Source organism: Brassica rapa, chromosome A09 (assembly GCF_000309985.2).
Source record: "Brassica rapa cultivar Chiifu-401-42 chromosome A09, CAAS_Brap_v3.01, whole genome shotgun sequence".
Taxonomy (NCBI): domain Eukaryota; kingdom Viridiplantae; phylum Streptophyta; class Magnoliopsida; order Brassicales; family Brassicaceae; genus Brassica; species Brassica rapa.
In genome coordinates, this window is record NC_024803.2 from 3,366,915 (window position 1) to 3,386,589 (window position 19,675).

General features: G+C 33.7%; 4 protein-coding genes across 4 annotated transcripts; 3 read left to right on the forward strand and 1 right to left on the reverse strand.

Annotated features, from left to right (window-relative positions):
* The first annotated feature begins 1,845 nt into the window (after nt 1-1,845).
* Nucleotides 1,846-7,955, forward strand: LOC103837100 (ethylene-responsive transcription factor TINY). Its single transcript, XM_033278603.1, has one exon. The coding sequence runs from the start codon at nt 7,016-7,018 to the stop codon at nt 7,667-7,669; it is 654 nt and encodes a 217-aa protein (XP_033134494.1). The 5' UTR covers nt 1,846-7,015; the 3' UTR covers nt 7,670-7,955.
* Nucleotides 7,956-11,518: 3,563 nt separating this feature from the next.
* Nucleotides 11,519-15,060, forward strand: LOC103837099 (protein tesmin/TSO1-like CXC 7). The gene is made up of 6 exons (XM_009113427.3): nt 11,519-12,987; nt 13,080-13,187; nt 13,268-13,445; nt 13,813-14,189; nt 14,264-14,670; nt 14,761-15,060. The coding sequence occupies exons 1-6, from the start codon at nt 12,707-12,709 to the stop codon at nt 14,847-14,849; spliced, it is 1,440 nt and encodes a 479-aa protein (XP_009111675.1). The 5' UTR covers nt 11,519-12,706; the 3' UTR covers nt 14,850-15,060.
* Nucleotides 15,061-15,795: 735 nt separating this feature from the next.
* Nucleotides 15,796-18,347, forward strand: LOC103837097 (putative hydrolase YtaP). The gene is made up of 12 exons (XM_009113425.2): nt 15,796-16,111; nt 16,365-16,435; nt 16,535-16,615; nt 16,695-16,823; nt 16,911-16,997; nt 17,092-17,145; nt 17,220-17,310; nt 17,394-17,464; nt 17,582-17,651; nt 17,714-17,766; nt 17,843-18,034; nt 18,118-18,347. Exons 1-12 carry the CDS (start codon nt 16,033-16,035, stop codon nt 18,205-18,207), a joined length of 1,068 nt encoding a protein of 355 aa, XP_009111673.1. The 5' UTR covers nt 15,796-16,032; the 3' UTR covers nt 18,208-18,347.
* Nucleotides 18,197-19,555, reverse strand: LOC103837098 (protein PEROXIN-4). The gene is made up of 6 exons (XM_009113426.3): nt 19,431-19,555; nt 19,146-19,185; nt 18,925-19,044; nt 18,707-18,835; nt 18,508-18,637; nt 18,197-18,439 (listed from the first exon to the last, which is right to left on the reverse strand). The coding sequence occupies exons 2-6, from the start codon at nt 19,149-19,151 to the stop codon at nt 18,351-18,353; spliced, it is 474 nt and encodes a 157-aa protein (XP_009111674.1). The 5' UTR covers nt 19,152-19,185; nt 19,431-19,555; the 3' UTR covers nt 18,197-18,350.
* Nucleotides 19,556-19,675: the final 120 nt, after the last annotated feature.

The window sequence follows — 19,675 nt, forward strand, 5'->3', positions numbered from 1 at the left end:
TCCTTCCGTGTTTTAGTTGGAAAGCATCAGTGTTATCTTGACAATATGGACATGATAGCCTTCCATGCGTTGTCCATCCAGATAACATACCATATGCTGGAAAATCACTTATTGTCCACATTAGTACTGCCCGCATTTGAAAGTTTTCTTTACACGAAACATCGTATGTTTCAGCACCTTGAGCCCATAGTTGTTGCAACTCATATATTAGTGGCTGAAGAAACACATCAAGTGATCTCTTAGGATGCTCTGGTCCGGGAACGAGAATCGAGAGAAACAAAAACTCTCGTCGCAAGCACAAGTTTGGGGGTAGGTTGTATGGTGTAAGAATGACTGGCCATAGAGAATACTGTCTTCCACTCTTGCCAAACGGGCTGAAACCATCAGTACATAATCCAAGGTAGACATTTCTTCTCTCATACGCAAAGTCGGGATACTTTGATTGGAAATGCTTCCACGCTTTTGCATCTGAAGGATGTCTGATCTCACCATCTGTTGAGTGCTCCGCATGCCATCTCATTGGTTGCGCTGTGCGTTCAGACAGATACAGCCTCTGCAACCTTTCCGTCAAAGGCAAATACCACATCCTTTTATATGGTACTGGAACTCTTCCACTCGTATCTTTATAACGAGACTTCCCACAAAATTTGCATGAAACCCGCTGTTCATCCGCCCTCCAATAAATCATGCAGTTGTCTCTGCATACATCTATTACCTGATACGATAAACCAAGACCAGCTACGAGTTTCTGAACCTCGTAGTATGAGCCAGGAGCTACATTATCTTCGGGTAGAATACCTTTTACATAATCAGCAATCGCATCCACACAGTCTTCAGCCAAATTATAATCCGTCTTAATGCCCATCAATCTTGTAGCAGATGATAAAGCTGAATGACCATCTCTGCAACCTTCGTACAATGGTTGCTTTCCAGCATCCAACATATCATAAAATCTCCTAGCTTCGGCATTGGGTAAATCTTCCCCTCTAAAATGATCATTTACCATCTGCTCAGTACCTACACCGTAATCTACATCCGTTCTAATTGGATCTTCTAATCTAACCGCTGGCTGAGGTTCGCTAGTACTACCAAGTTCATAATCAGTTTCTCCATGATGATACCAAATTTTGTAACTTCGTGTAAACCCACTCAAATATAAATGAGTCCAAACATCCCATTCTTTAATAACTTTTTTATTTTTACAATTAGAGCAAGGACATCTTAACATACCTGTTTTTGCTTCCGGTTGTCGGTGAACTAACCCCATGAATTCGGTTATACCTTGTTGGTATTCTTCCGTAAGCAATCTCGTGTTCGGATCCAAATGAGGTCGATCGATCCAAGAACGAAAATAATTTGAAGAAGACATGTTTTTTATGAATCAAATTCGTGTGTAAAGAAAGTGAGAGGGAGGATGAAGATATGGTGTGAATGAAGAGGAAGAGGGGTGCTTGTATTTATAGTTGAAATCCTGCCGACGGTCCGAGGAAATTCCGACGGAATTCCGATGCAAACGGCTAGTTCGTCGGAATTTCCTCGGAATTTTTAAAATCCCCCAACGGCTCTCCAACGGCTCTCTAACGTCTATAATATTTCCTCGGAATTCATCGGTTTTTTCCGAGGAACACTAGTTTCCTCGGTATTCCGTCGGAATATTCCGACGAAATGAATTTTCCTCGGAATTCCGTCGGAATATTCCGACGGAATTCCGAGGAAGCAAAATTTTGTGTTTCCTCGGAATTGCCTCGGAAATGCCTCGGTATATTCCGAGGAATTCATTTTCCGTCGGAACGTCCGTCAGAATACCGCTGTTTTCTTGTAGTGTGGGTACCTAGCGCACGTACGACGTAACATGACTCTAATGAACTATTGAATGTATATATAAAAAACTATTGAATGTATCTAGTTTAGTTTGTTACTAGGTAATAATCCGCACACGGAATAAAATATTTTATAAAATATTATTAAATAAATAAGTTTTTCAAAATTATTTTCAAAATAGTAACAAAAATAAGTAAAATATCATTTAACGATTTAATCAAATTAAAATTGTAAAATTTTTATATTTCTCACTTAAATATAATGCATTTTCTAAAATTTTGAAAATAAAATATTTTATATTTTATATGGTATATAGTTTAATTTAAACGATATTAACTAGATATATACTTCAATATGTATATATAGTAAATGAAACTTCCTACTCATATAGTTGTATGATCATTTATTTTTTGTTATAACAAAAAGCTTTAAATCATTAATCACAAAATTTTCAGTGTAAGATTTTAATTTTTTTTAATAATTTATAGTTATTTTAAAAAATTCAAAATATAACATATATTAAAAATCTAAATGTTTTTTCATATCATTGATGTAATTGTTTAATTTATTTTAATAATATAAAGTAAATAAAATGATATAGGATAAAAAAATTGTTATCAAATCACTATTATTCAAAATTATTAAATGGCATATATTCTAATTACACCATAGCTTTTATTTGAGGAAAGAATGAAAATTATTTTGGTAAATTACTAATTAATTTTAGGCTGTGTATTATATGTTTAGATAGACTAACTTATGTAAAAAAAAAATTAAGAGTCATTCTAGTAATGACATATGTCATATATCACAAGTTATAATGTTTCTCAATTAATATATAAGAGATTTTACAAATCTTCTGGTTTGGTTTGAGGGGGTTGAGAAATCATGATTTTTGAATGTTTTGTTAAATATTTAACCTAATATCGAAACATGAACGCGGTATTGAAATTTCGGAAGCTATAAATAATTTCGTAATAACTTAATGACACTTTTAAAATAATTTTGAAAACATATGTTTATGTAAATTATTTCTTGAAATTTAGAGGTTATAGAATATTTTATTTATTTATCTATGTCTATGACCGGCTATGAATATTATAGATACTGTATGTGTGTTATAATATGATAACAAATTAGAAGGTGAAAAAAATTGAGAAATTATAATGATGTTTAGGAACTGCAGAGTTTAAGGCTTAGACACATTGCTCAACGGGAATCTCTTGGTTAGCGAGAGAGGGAGAGAGAGCGAGTTAGGAGATTACTTTTGTAGTAATCCAAACACAAGAATAGCTAGCTTGAAAAATGAATGTTTAATCACTCTTTTTACATTAGACTATATCATCCATAAATATCTAAATATCATTTCATCCGGTTCTGTCTAGAATAAGGAGAGTGAATAGCAGTTAATCAATTCTTACAATCGGAAAATTCATATTCCCTGTTTTAGTCCTTTCCTCTCACATCCACCTACCGTTATGGTTTTACCTTATTATATACGTTGACCAACTTTAGTGTTTGGTAACTATTTTGTGTTATCGATCTCTAAAAACTATCGCAAATACATTCTGATTTAAGATCGTATAATTATAAGATTTAACAGCTTTAAGTTCTCTTTTCGAAGACATAATATACTAGAAAACACTAACAAATCTGTCTAATCGCTATCTTCCACCAAATGAGTGGCGACTAACAACTTTCAGACCTCTGATTGCCGGTTGCCACAGCCATATAAATATTTAGTTTTAAATAGGAGTATTAATTTTATAATGCATGTATGCATACTGAACATGCGGTTAAGAAACGTAAAACGTCCTTCCTTGTTGCTACTTGAATTAGTATATATGTCATATTCAAAATTGTAACTAACTTCTTCTTCTTTTTTTCTCTAGAATATGTCTTTAACTTGGATGTTTATGTTAGACTAGTTCCAAAACATATAAAAGCTATATAGAATAAAATAGGCAGTTGACAATAAAGTATATAAAATATGTAGATATTATAAACAAGTTTTATGGAAAAATTGTATAAAGTTGTAATATTTGAATCATTCTCAAAGCTAACGCACCCCTGCCACGACCCACCAACAAAGTTTAGTTATTCGATTTCACATGTGTGAAAACCGGTTTATCTTGAATCATTTGTTTTTGGGTTCTGACCCTCCTTTCTATGACACCAATTAGCATAACAAGGTTTTGGTGAGTGGAGATTCTATAATTCAATATTATATGTAATTTAAATTCACATGGAGGCTACTGCTAGACACTACAATCGAACCGGCAAAATCATAAAATATCATAGTCAACCAATTTACTACAATATACTAACTATTATTTACAATTTTTATACTTAGAATATTACAATGCATTACGTTTCTAAGACTGATAAAGCTTTATATATTTTGTTTCTTTAAATAGTTCGGCGAAATGAATAAGAGATGCAAGGATCTTGACTGAAAACGTGAATGCAGAAATCTTATAAGACTTTGCAGCTTAACAATCTCGAATCTAATTTGTCAGCTTAAACTCATATGAATCGTATTTACTTATTAGAGGAACCTTATATGTATTTATATAAATACATACAAATAAATGTAGTTAATTTAATAAGTAAATTGTTTCTGTAATGACAAACATGATGATGATTGAGATCACGACCAGGATAATTGTACAGTGCATTTGAGTTTGAAAACTTAAAATAATTAAAAACAGTTGACACACCATTTTCAACAAGAAGGAGAAAATTCATAAAAATCTGATGAAACGTCACGATCATGTATTACATAATAAAAGATTTATTCAGTCGGCACTGGGCACTACAAAATAACTTATCTCTTTATATCGATGTTGTCTTGAATTCTAAAGGGAACTTTTATTTATTTATATATTAATATTTATCTGAAGAGAATCAGAAATAGAAATTTAATTGCATACTAGATCATACTCTTCTACATAATTGCATTAGTTGTTTTCTATTTTTCTTTAATTTCAAATTACAATAAAAAAACATTATGGTTTAGTAATAAATAGCATTATAGCATTACTAATAAACATGATTTCTAAATGAATAATAGATTAATGATGTATTATTTTCTAATTATATTTTAACACAAGCATAGCCTATATATAGATGCTGAAGGATGCCCTTTTCATCAGTATATATAAAATATGATTACGCTATATTTCAGTATTTGTAACATTTATCCAATTTTCAAGTGCTGAAGATTAATTTTGCTAATATGATCATTTTAGAACTATTGTTAGAAATAAATGTCATCAGCTTACTAAAACTATTTTTATTTTTTATATTATAAATTTATGGATATTTTATTAAATAAAGTATTTTTGTTATTTGATAACCAAATTGTTCTACTATTCTACTGTGTGTTTTAGATTTGACCCAGACCTGCACCCACATTGATAAATCCAGCGATCCAATCAATAATTCAGTTTGGGTTTAGTGTAGAGATTTAATTATTATACATATCTTAGAACTTGGATTTTTTTTTAAAAAAAACTTAAAATGGTTCATCTGTTTTAAAAAGTTTGTTGATTTTCTAAAGTCTGTACATAAGTTACTAAATGCACAAAAAGAAAAAAAGTACGTAAGTTAGTTTTAAAAATAAAGTCAGTACGTAAGTCGCAGACAAATATTGGACCATGATTTTCCAAGGTCTAAAGATGGATTAAAACGTGTTGTAGTAAAGTAGAAAATATTTAATGCGTGAAACCTACATATATAACATCATATCATTAATGATGGCTAGAACTAACAGATTATAACTATTATGTCAAGTCTGATGACGATGTGTGATGGAAAATTTGCCAGAGCAATAATAGATTTTATGGATAATCAAAAACGCAACATGACGAACCAACTCACGATAATCAGAAAATGCAACTCGTTAACAAGTAAGCATATGAATACATTACTCTTTAAACGTTTGACAAAAGGAAAGAACTTGTAGAAACGGAGGTCGATCTCTAAATTTCATTTGTTATCAGCCAGTAAACTCATATATTCATTCGAGATTAGATCGTTTTAAACCACTCCATTCACTCGAAACTTCGTCTATCACGTTACCCTGTTCTTTCGTTAGTCTTGTACTTATTCTAACTTAAGCGTCAGAAAATTATTAGGAGAACAACCTCCTCATTATGTCGTGATTCTCACCAATGCTGCAGGTTTGAATAATTTGTAGACCATGTTTAAAAAATATTAACGATATATTTAAATAAGTAACTATATAATTTTAAAAATAAATAATTTATCTATTTGGTTAACTTTTATTTTAAGATTATACACTTTAAATTTAGAAGTATAATTAAAAATTAAAAGTTTAGAATCTAATGTATATATAATTATTTCAAAAAAATTAAGAATTTTTTCTTCTACAATCAGAATGTTATTTAACAGTTTCACTTGCACATGACAAAAAATGACCTTGATTTTCATTATTAGTTAATATCATTTGTTTTAAGTCTGATAACCCTTTTAAAGTTCAAACCTATTCCAGAATACTATAAAATTAATACTACAAGTTAGCATTCAAATTTACTTTCAAATAACATATAAATAATGACTAAAGTAGCAGCATGAAGATGTAAAAATATTATCATTTATCATAAATATCCTATCATCCTTAGAACACACATCTTAATTTTGCTCAATAGTAAACAAAAAAGAAACCCAAGAATAGATTACTCATAGAAGAAAAAACAACCAAAAATATGGACTTAATTTCTGTTAAGATAATAGGATCGTATTATTTTGGAGTAAAGGCATGTATGGATTTATGTTGTTGTCATGATTAATAAAAAAAAATGTACGGGTCTTTTAAGAGCAAGCATATCGAAATCAAATTTAGCATGTGGGTCCTTTTTTCTTTTTTTCACTAAACTTAGTGAAATATTTGTCCCATATCTCCCCTATACCCACTACCACACCTCCAAAACAATTCTTGTATAAATAAGGGAGTGATCGAGAAATGTAGACAAATGCCCATTAAACTCTGCCTCTCACTTTCCTTCATTAACTCATTCCCCAAAACAACACATTTTTATCAAATTCTCAAACTTTTTTCTTTAACATCATTCCTTTTTACCACCCAAAACCTCCAATTCTAAAAACAAACAATGGTTAATTTGTTATTGGTGTCTTTGGTATAAAGCTCTTCTTACAAGAAAGATCACCAATGATAGGTTTAGAGAGTACGTCCAAGAACTCTTCGACTAACTCAGTTAGTCAAGAGAACACGAGAGAGACCAAACCGGTTAGAGATTCTGGTAAGCATCCGGTTTACAGGGGTGTCCGAAAGAGGAGCTGGGGAAAATGGGTGTCGGAGATAAGAGAGCCGAGGAAGAAATCTCGTATATGGCTCGGAACGTTTCCTTCACCGGAGATGGCGGCGCGTGCACACGACGTAGCTGCTTTGAGCATCAAAGGAACCTCCGCGACACTTAACTTTCCTGACCTCGTGGGCTCTTTCCCACGGCCAAGCTCTCTCAGCCCTCGAGACATCCAAGCCGCAGCTCTCAAAGCTGCACACATGGAGATCATTATGACGACCTCACAGTCTTCTTCTTCTTCGTCTTTAACGTCTTCTTCTTCGCTAGAGTCTCTTGTGTCTTCCTCTGCGACTGGCTCGGAGGAGCTAGAGGAGATTGTTGAGCTGCCGAGTTTAGGGTCTAGCTATGATGGTACGACTCAGCTAAGTAAAGAGTTCATTTTCTTTGACTCGGCAGACTTTTGGGTTTATCCACCACATCAGTTGTCAGAAGTTGATTATGAGATGATTCCTGGGTCATTATCACAGGATTGGGATCTTCCAGGACTGTTTAATTATTGAGTTATAATCATATAAAACATACTCTATATATGGGTACTAGTTATGATGTTTTAACTATGTTTTAGTGAACCCTTTATTTTGTGGTGGGTTTGAGTTAGGGTTATCTGTCTCTGGTCATCTTTTCTCAATGTGTGTTCGTGTGTGTGTGTGAGTGAGCTCCATATATCAATACTTGTACATAATTCTCGTTTTTTTTCTTAAGTCAGTGTTGAAATTTCTGAAAATAAATAATATTGGACTAGTAGCCAATATAAGGCCACGTACCATATGTTGAATGATGTTGAATGTTAGTTGTTGATTTGGGATTATCAATATTCCTTTTCTATAGTGGAAATATAAAACTTTTTCCGGTTAACCAAAAATTAGTCATGACCAATAGTTGTTGTTGCCTTTTTCCACTATAGTGATATATATTAAGATAACCACTACTTGAATGGTTCGGCCTTCGACTCTTATTGTATTAATCAATGCGACTTTGTACTCATTGCATTTCCTTTTGCGACCCAATGCAAAAGAATCTCTTCTTCTGTCTTTCGAGAACTAAGTGTAATATTGTAATACAAGTAGCTAGCTTGATTGGAATATTTGTGTAATAACAACTGTAATGAATGGTTCGAAATGGATTCCATTTTCTTTGTTCTTCTTTTTTCGTCACTACCTACGTCTTTTTCGTTTTGTTGTTGAAAAAAGGCTACAGACTTTAATGATTACACTGTAATTAGAGTCCGTCACTGTCCACTAATTTTTTTGAGTAGACATAATTCGAAAGAAAAATCTATTGAAGTGACTTCCCTATAATTAAGTTTAACGTAACTAATAATTGCAATATATCTGTTCATGCTCCATAAACCTAAATCTTGTAACCTTTTTTGGAATTTTTATTAAAAGTTGGTATGTTTAGAACTAAAACTTGTATATAGGGAAGTCAATTACAGTGTTATTTGTATAAGCCGTAAAATGTTTGCTTAATGGTTTGTTATAGACACTTATAGTGTTATTTGTTTCACAACCGAACTAAAATCCACATATTATTGAAAAAAACATTAGTTGATAAATCTAACTTTTGTGAATATTTTGAGTTCCTTTTTACAAAGTAAGTAGTATGTTTGAAACTATGCTATTTTTCTCCTATCATAGTCATGCAAACACTACAGAAAACAAACTAAGCGAACAATGAAAACTATAATGTAATTGAGTAATAACCTTTGAAAAACAGAATGAACTTTTTGGACAAACTTTTAATTAAAAATTAACTTAACCTTTTTTCTTGCTTGCCATTTCAAGGATTCTCTCAATAATTGTCTTTGTGAAAGATATTGGATAGTGGAGGCCAATATAGTAAGGAAAGTATATACTATATGTGCAAAACCATAATTTAATAGTATGTTTAGTCCCGACAATACAATATTTAATTGTTAGCTTTACCAAAGAAGTTATAAAAAGCTGCCATTTTGATTGTTTGGAGATTTTGTAATCAACGTCCAGGTAATAATAATTGATTAAAAGAATAACTACTTTAGCATAATGCAACCTTCAGAGCCGTTTATTTGTATTGGTGGTTTAGTTTTTTTTTTTTTTTAACTATGATTTATCAGGTATTCCAGCCATCTTTTAATACATTTATAATTTTTTTTTCATCAATACATTTATAACTACATATGATTTCTTGTATAATTTTATATAAATCGTTCAGTATCAATATATATATATATATATATATACACGTACTCAATATTATATTCAACGTAAAATGTGTATTAGAGGAATCTCCTATGACTCATATTCGGATGTGCAGTATCTTGATCAGTCTTGAAAGCTTACCGTCATATATCAGGTTTGGTTATTATAAAGAACATACGTATAGTCTTTTATGCTTGCATTGGAAATATGGTGAATTGGTGATCCCACTTAGCAGGTTTCTAGTCCGTTATGCATTCTAACATCTCTTACTATTATCTAATGTAAAATCTAAGATGTTAAGCCATGTTTTCCAATTAATTATCATTAATTTGGTTTAACATACCGGTCATCGATCTCAGATAGACCCTAAAAACTTTCAAAGTAAATGCATACATGCAAAATCCCATATGATTTAAGAGAAAAATAAATCGAGATAAATTATGGATTATTGGGATGATTTAAAATTTAACGGTCCACCCTTAACTCCAAGGAGAGGATCATTTTAAGAAATACTATAACGATGAATAGAAATGGTCAATGACATTTTGGAAAATAAAGTTGTTCAATACTCAATATCAAGAAACAATTCATGCATCTTTTTTATGTCAACCATGAATAAATTCGTGCATCTATTATTGCAGAGTGGCAAACTAAAAGTTATTACATTTACTTAGAATATTTTAAATTCGAAATGACATTGCAACGGTCGTTGTTGATATAATGGCACAGTAGCATCATTATAATATAATATACATACATAAAATATATTATTATTATTATATTTTCATGATGAATCTGTGAAAAATGAAATTGGTCAATTCAGGCTTACAATTATATTTTCATGATGAGTCTGTGAAAAATGAAATTGATCAATTTAGGCTTACTTCCATTGTGTCAACACATCGTTGATTAATTTCTCTGTATCCATTGGCAAAAAAATATCATTTATATCCTTCGGAAAAATGAATTTACTTCTGCCTTTAATTTTTATGCATGCTCCTGTATATATATATACATCATTATATACATTTTTCAACAATAATACATCATTATGTTTATAGCACTAAAACAAGTAATACAAAACCAACGGCTTCTTATAACACTTTTAACATGATAAAACGGTTTCAAAAAGTCAAAAGCCAAAATTATAGTCTTTTGACAAAAAAGTTAACTGGATAAGAAAACCAATAAGTGGAGCCACTAAACTCGTCACTAAGCTCGTCTGTCTTAGTGAATTAAGTACAAAAGTTAAAAGTAAATGCGACTTACGCTCATTTTCTAATGTTTCGTCATGTTTACGTGCTTACGTCGACATCATTTTTCATTTAACACTTGTAGTGATAGAAACAAGACAAAAAATGAGGAATCATCACCTCGAATACCATTTCATTGACACATACGAAATGCACAAATGAGACTATAGGCAAGAGTCAGTTCACTAGGAAAAATACAAGTTATATCTTCCCCACTTGTACCTTGGTACATGTTTCCTCTTTTGTTATGTTCATATCATATTACAACTCTCGACGTGATGTGAGTAATATGAGACATCAAATGTACAAAAAGTCTTGTAAAGAACAAAGAACAAGAGGAGCGAGTTTTACCAAAAAAAAAAAAAAAACAAGAGGAGCGAGCGAATCTTACTTTTCATTTTCTCCGATAACAAAAAAGGTAAAGAGGGATAATGTGTACAGGGCTAACTTTGAGATTTTTTTTTTCTTGCGCCAATTAGTACATAATCAATATATATATATATAATCAATTTGGAAGTCTAAGACCATCATTAACCCTAATCTCTTAACTAGGGTTTTTAGCTTCCGTTAAGAGATCGTCTTTAATTTTTCTTAGATATTAAATAAGAAAAGTTAAGAGCCGTCTCTTAAATAAAAGATATAAGAATCGTCTCTTAGTTGAAAAGTGTAAAAAAAATAAAAAAAATGTTAAATCATAAATTAAAAACCCCGAGTAAGAGACTAGGGTTAATGATACCAGCACACGCAGCGGAGATATGTAAAGCAGTACCAGAACAAAAGAAAATGATAAATACAAGTAGGAGAGAAGTAGTGAAAATAATTTCTTAGTAAAGAAATTTTGATACTTTTCTACTGTACCAATTCTGCGCTTGTCTCACTTCTACTGGTTTAGCTATCTAATAGCTATTAAAATTAATTATTATCACCATATTAAAATAAAGTAATAGTATAAAATTCTTAAGGTACTCTTTTAGGGCATCTCCAATCTCACTATATTTTTTCCTCTAAAATAGAGTTTAGAGTAAAAATAGTCTAATGATACTTTATTTTCGATTCTATAATAGTGTAAACCTACTTTTTACTCTATATATAGAGTAATTTTTTTACTTTTTGTTCATCGCTCTATTTTTCACTCTAAAATAGAGTATCATTGGAGCAACATCCAACTCTATTATAGAGTTACTCTATTTTAGAGAAAAATTAGAATAAACCATTGGAGATGATCTTAAAGAGACTATACGGAAATGATTCTATCATCTATACATATTTATCATTAAAATTTTGAGGATTCGAGACTAGTATTTTTTTTGTCCATGATTAATTATGCTATTACAAAATATGAAAAATATTACAAGACGATTCTACAGCCGGTAATTCTACTTGTCTTATGAGAATTCACACCTGACTGCATCACCATGAGTCGTCTTATGAGATCCATGCCTGATAGTACTTCTTGTGCTATGCCGAAGATCTCCTGTATGTTTTTCTCCATAAATCTGCATAATTCATCTTTGTTGGGATTCGAAACCCAGACCTTCTGGTATAAAGCACTAATGAACTTTTACTTGAACCATGGACTAAAAAAGAAGCTTTCACAGACTAGTGTTTAATCTCGACCGTCCAGTGACAAAATATATTTTTAGGAGATGTGTCAATATCCATTTAAAAAAAATCTATTCAAGAAAAAAACTGAGGAACTGTTACAAAAATTAGGTTATCGACTCTTATAATATATGTTAATTAATGAAACTAAATCCTTCTAAAATTTTCGGCCCTCGAACCGGCTCAGGGGTGTGTCGCTTTTGATCCATGCATACAAAATTAACATTGATGTATAAATCTTATTAGATGTTGGGCTTACTATTGGGCCTTTGCATCATTAAAACGTCGGTTAGAAATAAAAAAAAACCTAAATCGTTCGATCCAAACCGTTGATAACTCCTTTTCATCTCAGCCGTTAGATTCGGTCATCAAGTTTATCAAAATTCAATTTTTTCAAAAGAGACGAAGAAGAAGCAGACGAACACAGAGGAGGAAGAAGACGAGCTCTCCAGCTGAAAGCAGCAGTGAAATCTCTCTCTCTCTCTCCATTGAATTTTTCACTATGGATAACTCCGATCAGGACTTAGGCTCTCCGCGAAACCAATTGGCGCGTCGATTGGATTTCTCCGTCTCGGCGGCGGCGGCGGAGATGGAATCTTCTCTTCTCGATTCGAATTATTCGCGGGAAGATCATAAAGAAGAAGACTTGCTGCCTCCTCCGCCTCCGTCTGGTTCCGAGGAGCAAGTGCTGAAACCGCCGGTTAGATCGGAACTCACCACGCCGCCGCAGAAACCTCCTCCGCTTAATGGGTTTGATCATAAGTCCGCCAAGTGTCGAGTGAGGTATAAAAGTTTTCAACTTTGATTAGTTGGGGGAAAAAGATCGTGCGTTGTAGTTAGTTAGGTTTTTTTTTTTTTTTTGATTGTGTATGCAGCAAGCAAGAGCCTTTAACACCACGAGGGCACACGGAAGCTGCATCCAATGAGGGCACTCCACGTAAACAGAAGCATTGCAACTGTAAAAATTCAAAATGCTTGAAGCTGTAAGTATGCATTCTTCTGGATCATGTAAAGCCTTTTTAATCTGTGGTGGTGGTGGTGATGAAATGTAATCTGTTTACAGGTATTGTGAGTGCTTTGCGTCGGGGTCGTATTGCAATGGCTGCAACTGTTTGAATTGTCACAACAATTTGGAGAACGAGAGCGCAAGACAAGAAGCCATCAAGGGGACGTTGGAGCGTAATCCGGATGCCTTCAAGCCCAAGATTGCTGGTAGTCCTCTTGGAACCGAAGATTTGCAGGTGTGATCTTGTGAAAGTTTATACACTTGACTACAGTTAGTTAGGTGATGGACTGCAAAACAAGCAGTTGATTTTACATTTGAAAGGAATCAATATGATATTGGATTGAATTGATAGTTTTTTTTTTACTATTCTGTTTAAGCCAAAGAAAGTAATTAAGAGACGATTTTGAATAGGCATGGGCATTCGGATCCTTCAGGTTTTAAATATTAGGACCCAATAGGGTAATTTGAATTTGTTGGTTCGGGTCTAGTTGTCTAGGAACCGCTAAAACTCTGCTATTTTGGGTTCTTGGGGTCCGTATAAAATGCCCAGGCCTAATTTTGATATATACATTTGGTGTAACTTATCTGAAAACGACTTGTAGGAAGATATGCGTCACCAACAACTGATTCTGGGAAAGCACAGCAAAGGATGCCACTGCAAGAAATCAGGATGCCTCAAGAAGTACTGCGAGTGTTTCCAGGCCAATGTCCTATGTTCAGAGAATTGTAGATGCCAAGATTGCAAGAACTTTGAAGGTAGCGTAGAGAGAAACACCCTTCTTCATGGACCAGAAACCTACATACAACAACAGACGGTTCACATTAATCCTCTTGAATCAAGAAAGAGAAAGAGCAAGGAAGCTTCACATTCAGCTAGAGGTTCATCTGCGGTTCCACACCTTATAAGGAATGGTGACACTTCTCTATTTTCAGTTCCTAACAACAGGGAGGTATCTGGATCTACCGCATGTTCTTACAGGTTGGTGATATCAACTCCTTCCTTTGTATGATACCATCTTAAGGATATATCTGACTGTCTACTTCTTCTATTAGGTCTTCTCTGTCAAATACTATCCAGCCGCGTCATGTGAAAGACCTATGTGCGCTTTTGGTCACTAAATCTTTGGATGTAGCAAATAAAAGGAGGAAGAGTGAGAAAGACCCTTCACTTGATCCAGCACTGAGAGATGCTAATGAGACTAATGACTCTCCAGATTGTGTGCTTGACTCTACTAGAATGGACGAGAAGCCTTTATCTCCAGCAACACGTGCATTGATGTGTGATGATGAGGATGTGATCATATCAGAGAAAGAGACATCTGCCGCCCGAGTGAAAACAAGCCAAGAGAAAGAAGAAGACGCAGACACAAGCTCGGAGAGTTTCGTAGAACAAGAAAGACAGATCTTGTCCAGCTTCAGGGACTTTCTTATTCAGTTCTCAAACCGTGGGAACATAAAAGGTAAGCTGATTTTCGCTTGAGAGACCGTATATCCTTGGTTCATAAATTTAAAGCTAGGAGATGTGCTAATTTAAGACATTGGTTAAGCAGGAATGAATATCAAAACCAAGACAAATCAGAGTAGAAAGGAACCACCAGAAGATGAAGAGCAAAGGAATCAGAACTCAGGTTTAGGGTAATGCTTAGGAAACGTCTCTGACAAAAACTTTAGCGTCTTAACTCTTTTTAACATGTGACCATCTACATTGTTTTAAAAGCATCTATAGGAAGATCAGATTAGATTAATTATTGGGACTGTTAGATTAGTGCTAACTGCAAGGTACTAAGTTTCATACATTGGCGTGAAGATTTTGAGTAACTAGTGTCTGCTTGAATAAAATTGTTACCTAATTTGAAAATTTCAAGTACAAACACAACGGAACCAGATGGAAAATCCATAATGTTTTAAATTAATTATTGGTAACAGAAAATGTTATTTAATTTTCTTTATATTACCAGCCATTTGATCTATCAAGAAGTTTGTTGTAAAAAGAACTAAGATGCTTTTTTTTGGGTTTTTTTAAATATCAAGAATTTGAAAGTGTGAATGTTGGTGTATCAGTATATAACTGATGATTATAAATTGATTATGATAGCAATCTGACAAAGAAAGATTTAAATACATCGACCTTTCACATAGCCAGCAAGAAACGCATTACATTTAACTTTAGGTGGTTTATGAAAAGTGGTTGAATACCTTTTTAATGTTCGTTATGAGCAGAGCAATTGGCATACTTACGAAGGAGTTCGTTATGACTTATGAGGAGAGCATTTGGCATACTTGAGAAGGTTTCTGAACCGAATCCGATCTTAAAATTAGTTTTAGTAAAACCTGAATGGAACTTATGAGTATATAGTATCAAAAAATCTAAATCAACCAAAATCTGAATCAACAGAACCAAATTCGAACATAATACTAAATGCCTACCTAGTTTTTCACTTGTTCACAAGAGTTTGATTTGTCTTTTCAACTAATAAAGTATCAAAGGACATCGAACTATTACTATTAGTACTCTTTATCATCTCTTTTTCTCTCCATCATTCTTTTAAAAAAAAAAATCAGAAAGAAACTATGTATCCAACAAAGAGATGTGACATAGCTAACAAGGACAAAAATGTCACGATAAAAACTAAGTGGGTTGAATAAACAAAACAAAATGTAGTTTGAGTTCACCAAACACACGCCATTAAGAGATAACCCACAATTCCAGCAGCATTAAATAAGCAGGTGGCACAAATTGTTCTGCACGTGCATGCCGTTGACATCAAAAACATCGTATCAAAACACAATACGGAATCTGTTTCTCGCCCATCACCAGAGCGATGGAAACGCCGACTAACGAAGCCGTTGACTTTCGATCGGAGTTTCTCCGTGTTCTTCGTAGTCGACGATCACCAGAAGGTTTCTTTCTTGATGATTTTATCATTTTTATTTATGCTACTCAGTCAAACATTTCTACTTAATTACTTCTCTCTGTTTTAGCCATAATAAAATGGTTCTGATAAATGTAATGTTCATTCACAGTCTCATAATCACTGAATATCTTCCTTAACTATTCGATTAACCTGAAATAAATCTGGATACTTTGATTTTAATATTTTTTATTTTATTTTTAATATGTGTTTGCATGTTTAATGATTGGGAACATTTTCAGTACCATTGGTAGCTGAATGTTCAAAGCCAGTGGAAGATCCTGTGTTTCAAAATGATGTTCCATCTACTGAAGTGAGATATTGCATCCTTTTTTCTAAAGATCTTTATATTAATTCTCAATTTTTTTCTAAGTTGAACTGTTTTTTTTTTGTTGTTTCATTACCAAACCAGGCACTAGAATCTTGTCCAAAGGAGACCATTAATGACTTGAAAGAGGTGCTTAAAGAGGAAAACCTTCACTTGCACACTGAGGTAGTTTTTTTCTTATTACGCTTCTCTTTTTTGTATGTCTCCAAAAGAATTCAAAGTGTTGTTTGTGTAATGGAATAAGGCTGCAGAGCAAGGTAGATTGCCTTTGCTTATCTTAAGCTTGAAAGAGAAGAGTGAAGAAAGAAGACCAGCGATTGTGCTTATGCATGGCACAAACACAAACAAAGAGTGGTTAAGGCCATGGCTTGAAGTAAAATAAAACATCTTAGCTTGTACTTATGATTTCTTGTAAGTTCGTCCCTCTGTTGAACACAACTTGGTTGCTTTTCTTCTTAAGGCATATGCTTCACGTGGATATGTAGCCATTGGTTTAGACTCTCGCTACCATGGAGAAAGAGCTGGCACCAAAACTGCCTATAGAGATGTAAACTCATTGGTTATGAATCATTAGCTATTTATCTTTTCTCTCGTCTTTTGAGTTCCGACTTATAGCGGTTTTGGTGTTTATCTCAACGCAGGCTCTTATTTCATCTTGGAAAAATGGAGACACAATGCCTTTTATCTTTGATACCGTAATAACACTGCCTCTACTTTAGATTGTAAGACTTTATCATCGCATTTATCGATCTTTTTCTTTGTTTTCCAGGTCTGGGATCTGATCAAACTAGCTGAATATCTTACTCAAAGAGAAGATATAGACCCAAAAAGGATAGGAATCACCGGTATATCTCTAGGAGGTTAGCCATAGAACAAACTGAGTTCTAAAATGTGTAGCTTTGTTAATATATACCAACTTTGTTTAATGAGAAAGCAAATACAGGGATGCATGCTTGGTTTGCTGCTGCAGCTGACACTCGCTATTCTGTGACTGTACCTTTAATCGGTGTTCAGGTGAAATTACCATCCTTAGCAACATAGCAACTACAAGACCAGTAACTGACTTGTATGAGGATGGTTTCCTTGTTCAAGAAGACTATTCAAGTTAATGAAATGTTGAATGTTGAGCAGGGTTTTAGATGGGCAATAGAGAATGATGAGTGGGAAGCAAGAGTCAACAGTATAAAGCCTTTATTTGAAGGTCAAAGTTTTTGAATAAACACAAAATATGAATCAAGATTCTAATTCCTTTAATTGTTACAGAAGCAAGGATTGATATGGGAAAGAGCGAAATCGACAAAGAAGTGGTTGAGAAGGTAAAGAAAGCATGACAGTGACTATGAGCTAACTCAAGATGATTGGTTTGTGATTGTATCTATTGACTCTCAACAGGTGTGGAACAGAATAGCTCCTGGCTTAGCCTCTCAGTTTGATTCTCCTTACTCGTTACCAGTGACTGCTCCACGGCCTCTTTACCTCCTCAACGGCGCCAAGGATCCTCGCTGTCCTCTTGGTGGACTAGTTGGTCCTTTAGAAAGAGCTCAAAAGGCTTATGAGGAAACTGCTTCTCCTGGAAACTTCAAGGTACACCCATCACTGATCTAAATCATATAGTTCTAATGCAAACTTATCTGAAAAGGCTTTTGGTGTTTGGTGTGAGAGATCAGTTTGTAGCAGAAGATGGAGTTGGACACGAAGTAACAAGCTTTATGATCAAAGAAACATCAGATTGGTTTGACAAGTTCCTTAAACAATGAAACGTTACTTCTTATTAAAACTGTAATACAATAATTGTAAACCAATAAACTCATGTTCAATAAGAAGGAAACATCTCCTTTGTAACCTTACATGTGAATCTTTTTATAATGTAAGCAAAAGAAAAAGCAAGAGAGGATCATCATCATCCTTTCTTAGGCATGGCCGCGAGGCGCGTGTACATGCGTGCCATTGAATTGAACCCTCTCACATCCCCAGATCTTAGTAGGTTTCCTTTATTAGCAGAAAGATCAAATCAGATTCGAAGTTAACAGCACTTTAACTCAGTACAAGAGCACTACCTGAGTCACAGTTAAGAGGACTGTCAGCCTCAGGATGAGCCATCAAAGCTATGATGGCTCTACACACAGACTGAAGCGTCCAGGCAGGACTCCACGCGTTCTTCAATATGTCAAGACATATCTCCCCTGTCTACACAACACAAAACATAAACATTACAAAAACACTCTTCGAGATTCATTCATATGAGTATTCACTTACCTTGAAATGCACATTGGGATGGAATATTTTAGTCAAGAACCGAACTTGAGGAGGCTGCAGAGGATAATTTTCAGGAACAGCAAACGCAAGCTGGAACACTCCGCCTTCATAAGGAGTCTCTGATGGTCCCTAACCTCACACAAAAAAAAACCAAAGACCTATTAAAAAAAAAAAAAAAAAAACTAAACCAAAGCTTTGATCTTGTTTCAAGACAATACCTTGATAAGTGCAGTCCATTTGAATATGTTGGTCTCGTCACAGACTAATTGAATATCAGGATCAGCTACTTTCTCTCGTTGAACCTCTTTGTACTCCTTGAACAGTCTCGCTCTTGATTGCTATTATTACAATAAAAGCCCCCGAGATTTTTCATTACACAACAATGGTCCCGACATCAACATAGCTTGGTAATAATAAGAACAAAAAAAAAGGTGAAAACCTGCATCTCTGATTGATGCTCTGCTGCACAAATTCGCCAACTGCAAAATCAGATCGATCCATGAAAACATTGTAAAGATCAGATTTTTCAGCAAAACCCATCACAGGAGCCATGGAATTAGAGATTCTAGTTGACTGGAATCAAGATCCGGAAATGATTTCGATTCTAATCTTAGGTGAAGTATCTTCTACAAGAACGGAGAGGCTTAAGCTTATCAATCTATTTACTTTGAGATCAAATGGAGTAGACAACGAGTTATAGAAAGGAATACAAATGAAGCTTTACCTGGAAGAAAGAGACGGAGAGAGGAAGATAACGCAGAAGAAACAACGAAGAAGTATGAAAGCTTCGATGGTTAGGACAAATATATACCGGTCTACTTTAATTCGGTTTGGGTTGAGATTTAAAGTTTTTGGATTTTTGGTTTAAATGATTTCAATTATATATATATAGCAATTCTCTCGGATAGTACTTTTTAAAAATTTTATCATAAAAATAGCCTTAAAAATAAAATGATCAAGACAGCTTTT

Bases quoted from the DNA above. Each gene is read 5' to 3' on its own strand.
- LOC103837100 (XM_033278603.1), top strand. From the start codon at position 7,016: ATGATAGGTTTAGAGAGTACGTCCAAGAACTCTTCGACTAACTCAGTT.
- LOC103837097 (XM_009113425.2), top strand. From the start codon at position 16,033: ATGGAAACGCCGACTAACGAAGCCGTTGACTTTCGATCGGAGTTTCTC. The intron at 16,824-16,910 runs GTAAAATAAAAC...TTTCTTCTTAAG, and splicing joins GGTTAAGGCCATGGCTTGAA to GCATATGCTTCACGTGGATA. The intron at 17,767-17,842 runs GTAAAGAAAGCA...GACTCTCAACAG, and splicing joins ACAAAGAAGTGGTTGAGAAG to GTGTGGAACAGAATAGCTCC.
- LOC103837098 (XM_009113426.3), bottom strand. The intron at 18,836-18,924 runs GTATTGTCTTGA...GTGTGAGGTTAG, and splicing joins AATGGACTGCACTTATCAAG to GGACCATCAGAGACTCCTTA. The intron at 18,638-18,706 runs GTAAGTGAATAC...TGTGTTGTGTAG, and splicing joins ATCCCAATGTGCATTTCAAG to ACAGGGGAGATATGTCTTGA.
- LOC103837099 (XM_009113427.3), top strand. From the start codon at position 12,707: ATGGATAACTCCGATCAGGACTTAGGCTCTCCGCGAAACCAATTGGCG. The intron at 12,988-13,079 runs GTATAAAAGTTT...TTGTGTATGCAG, and splicing joins TCCGCCAAGTGTCGAGTGAG to CAAGCAAGAGCCTTTAACAC. The intron at 13,188-13,267 runs GTAAGTATGCAT...ATCTGTTTACAG, and splicing joins AATTCAAAATGCTTGAAGCT to GTATTGTGAGTGCTTTGCGT.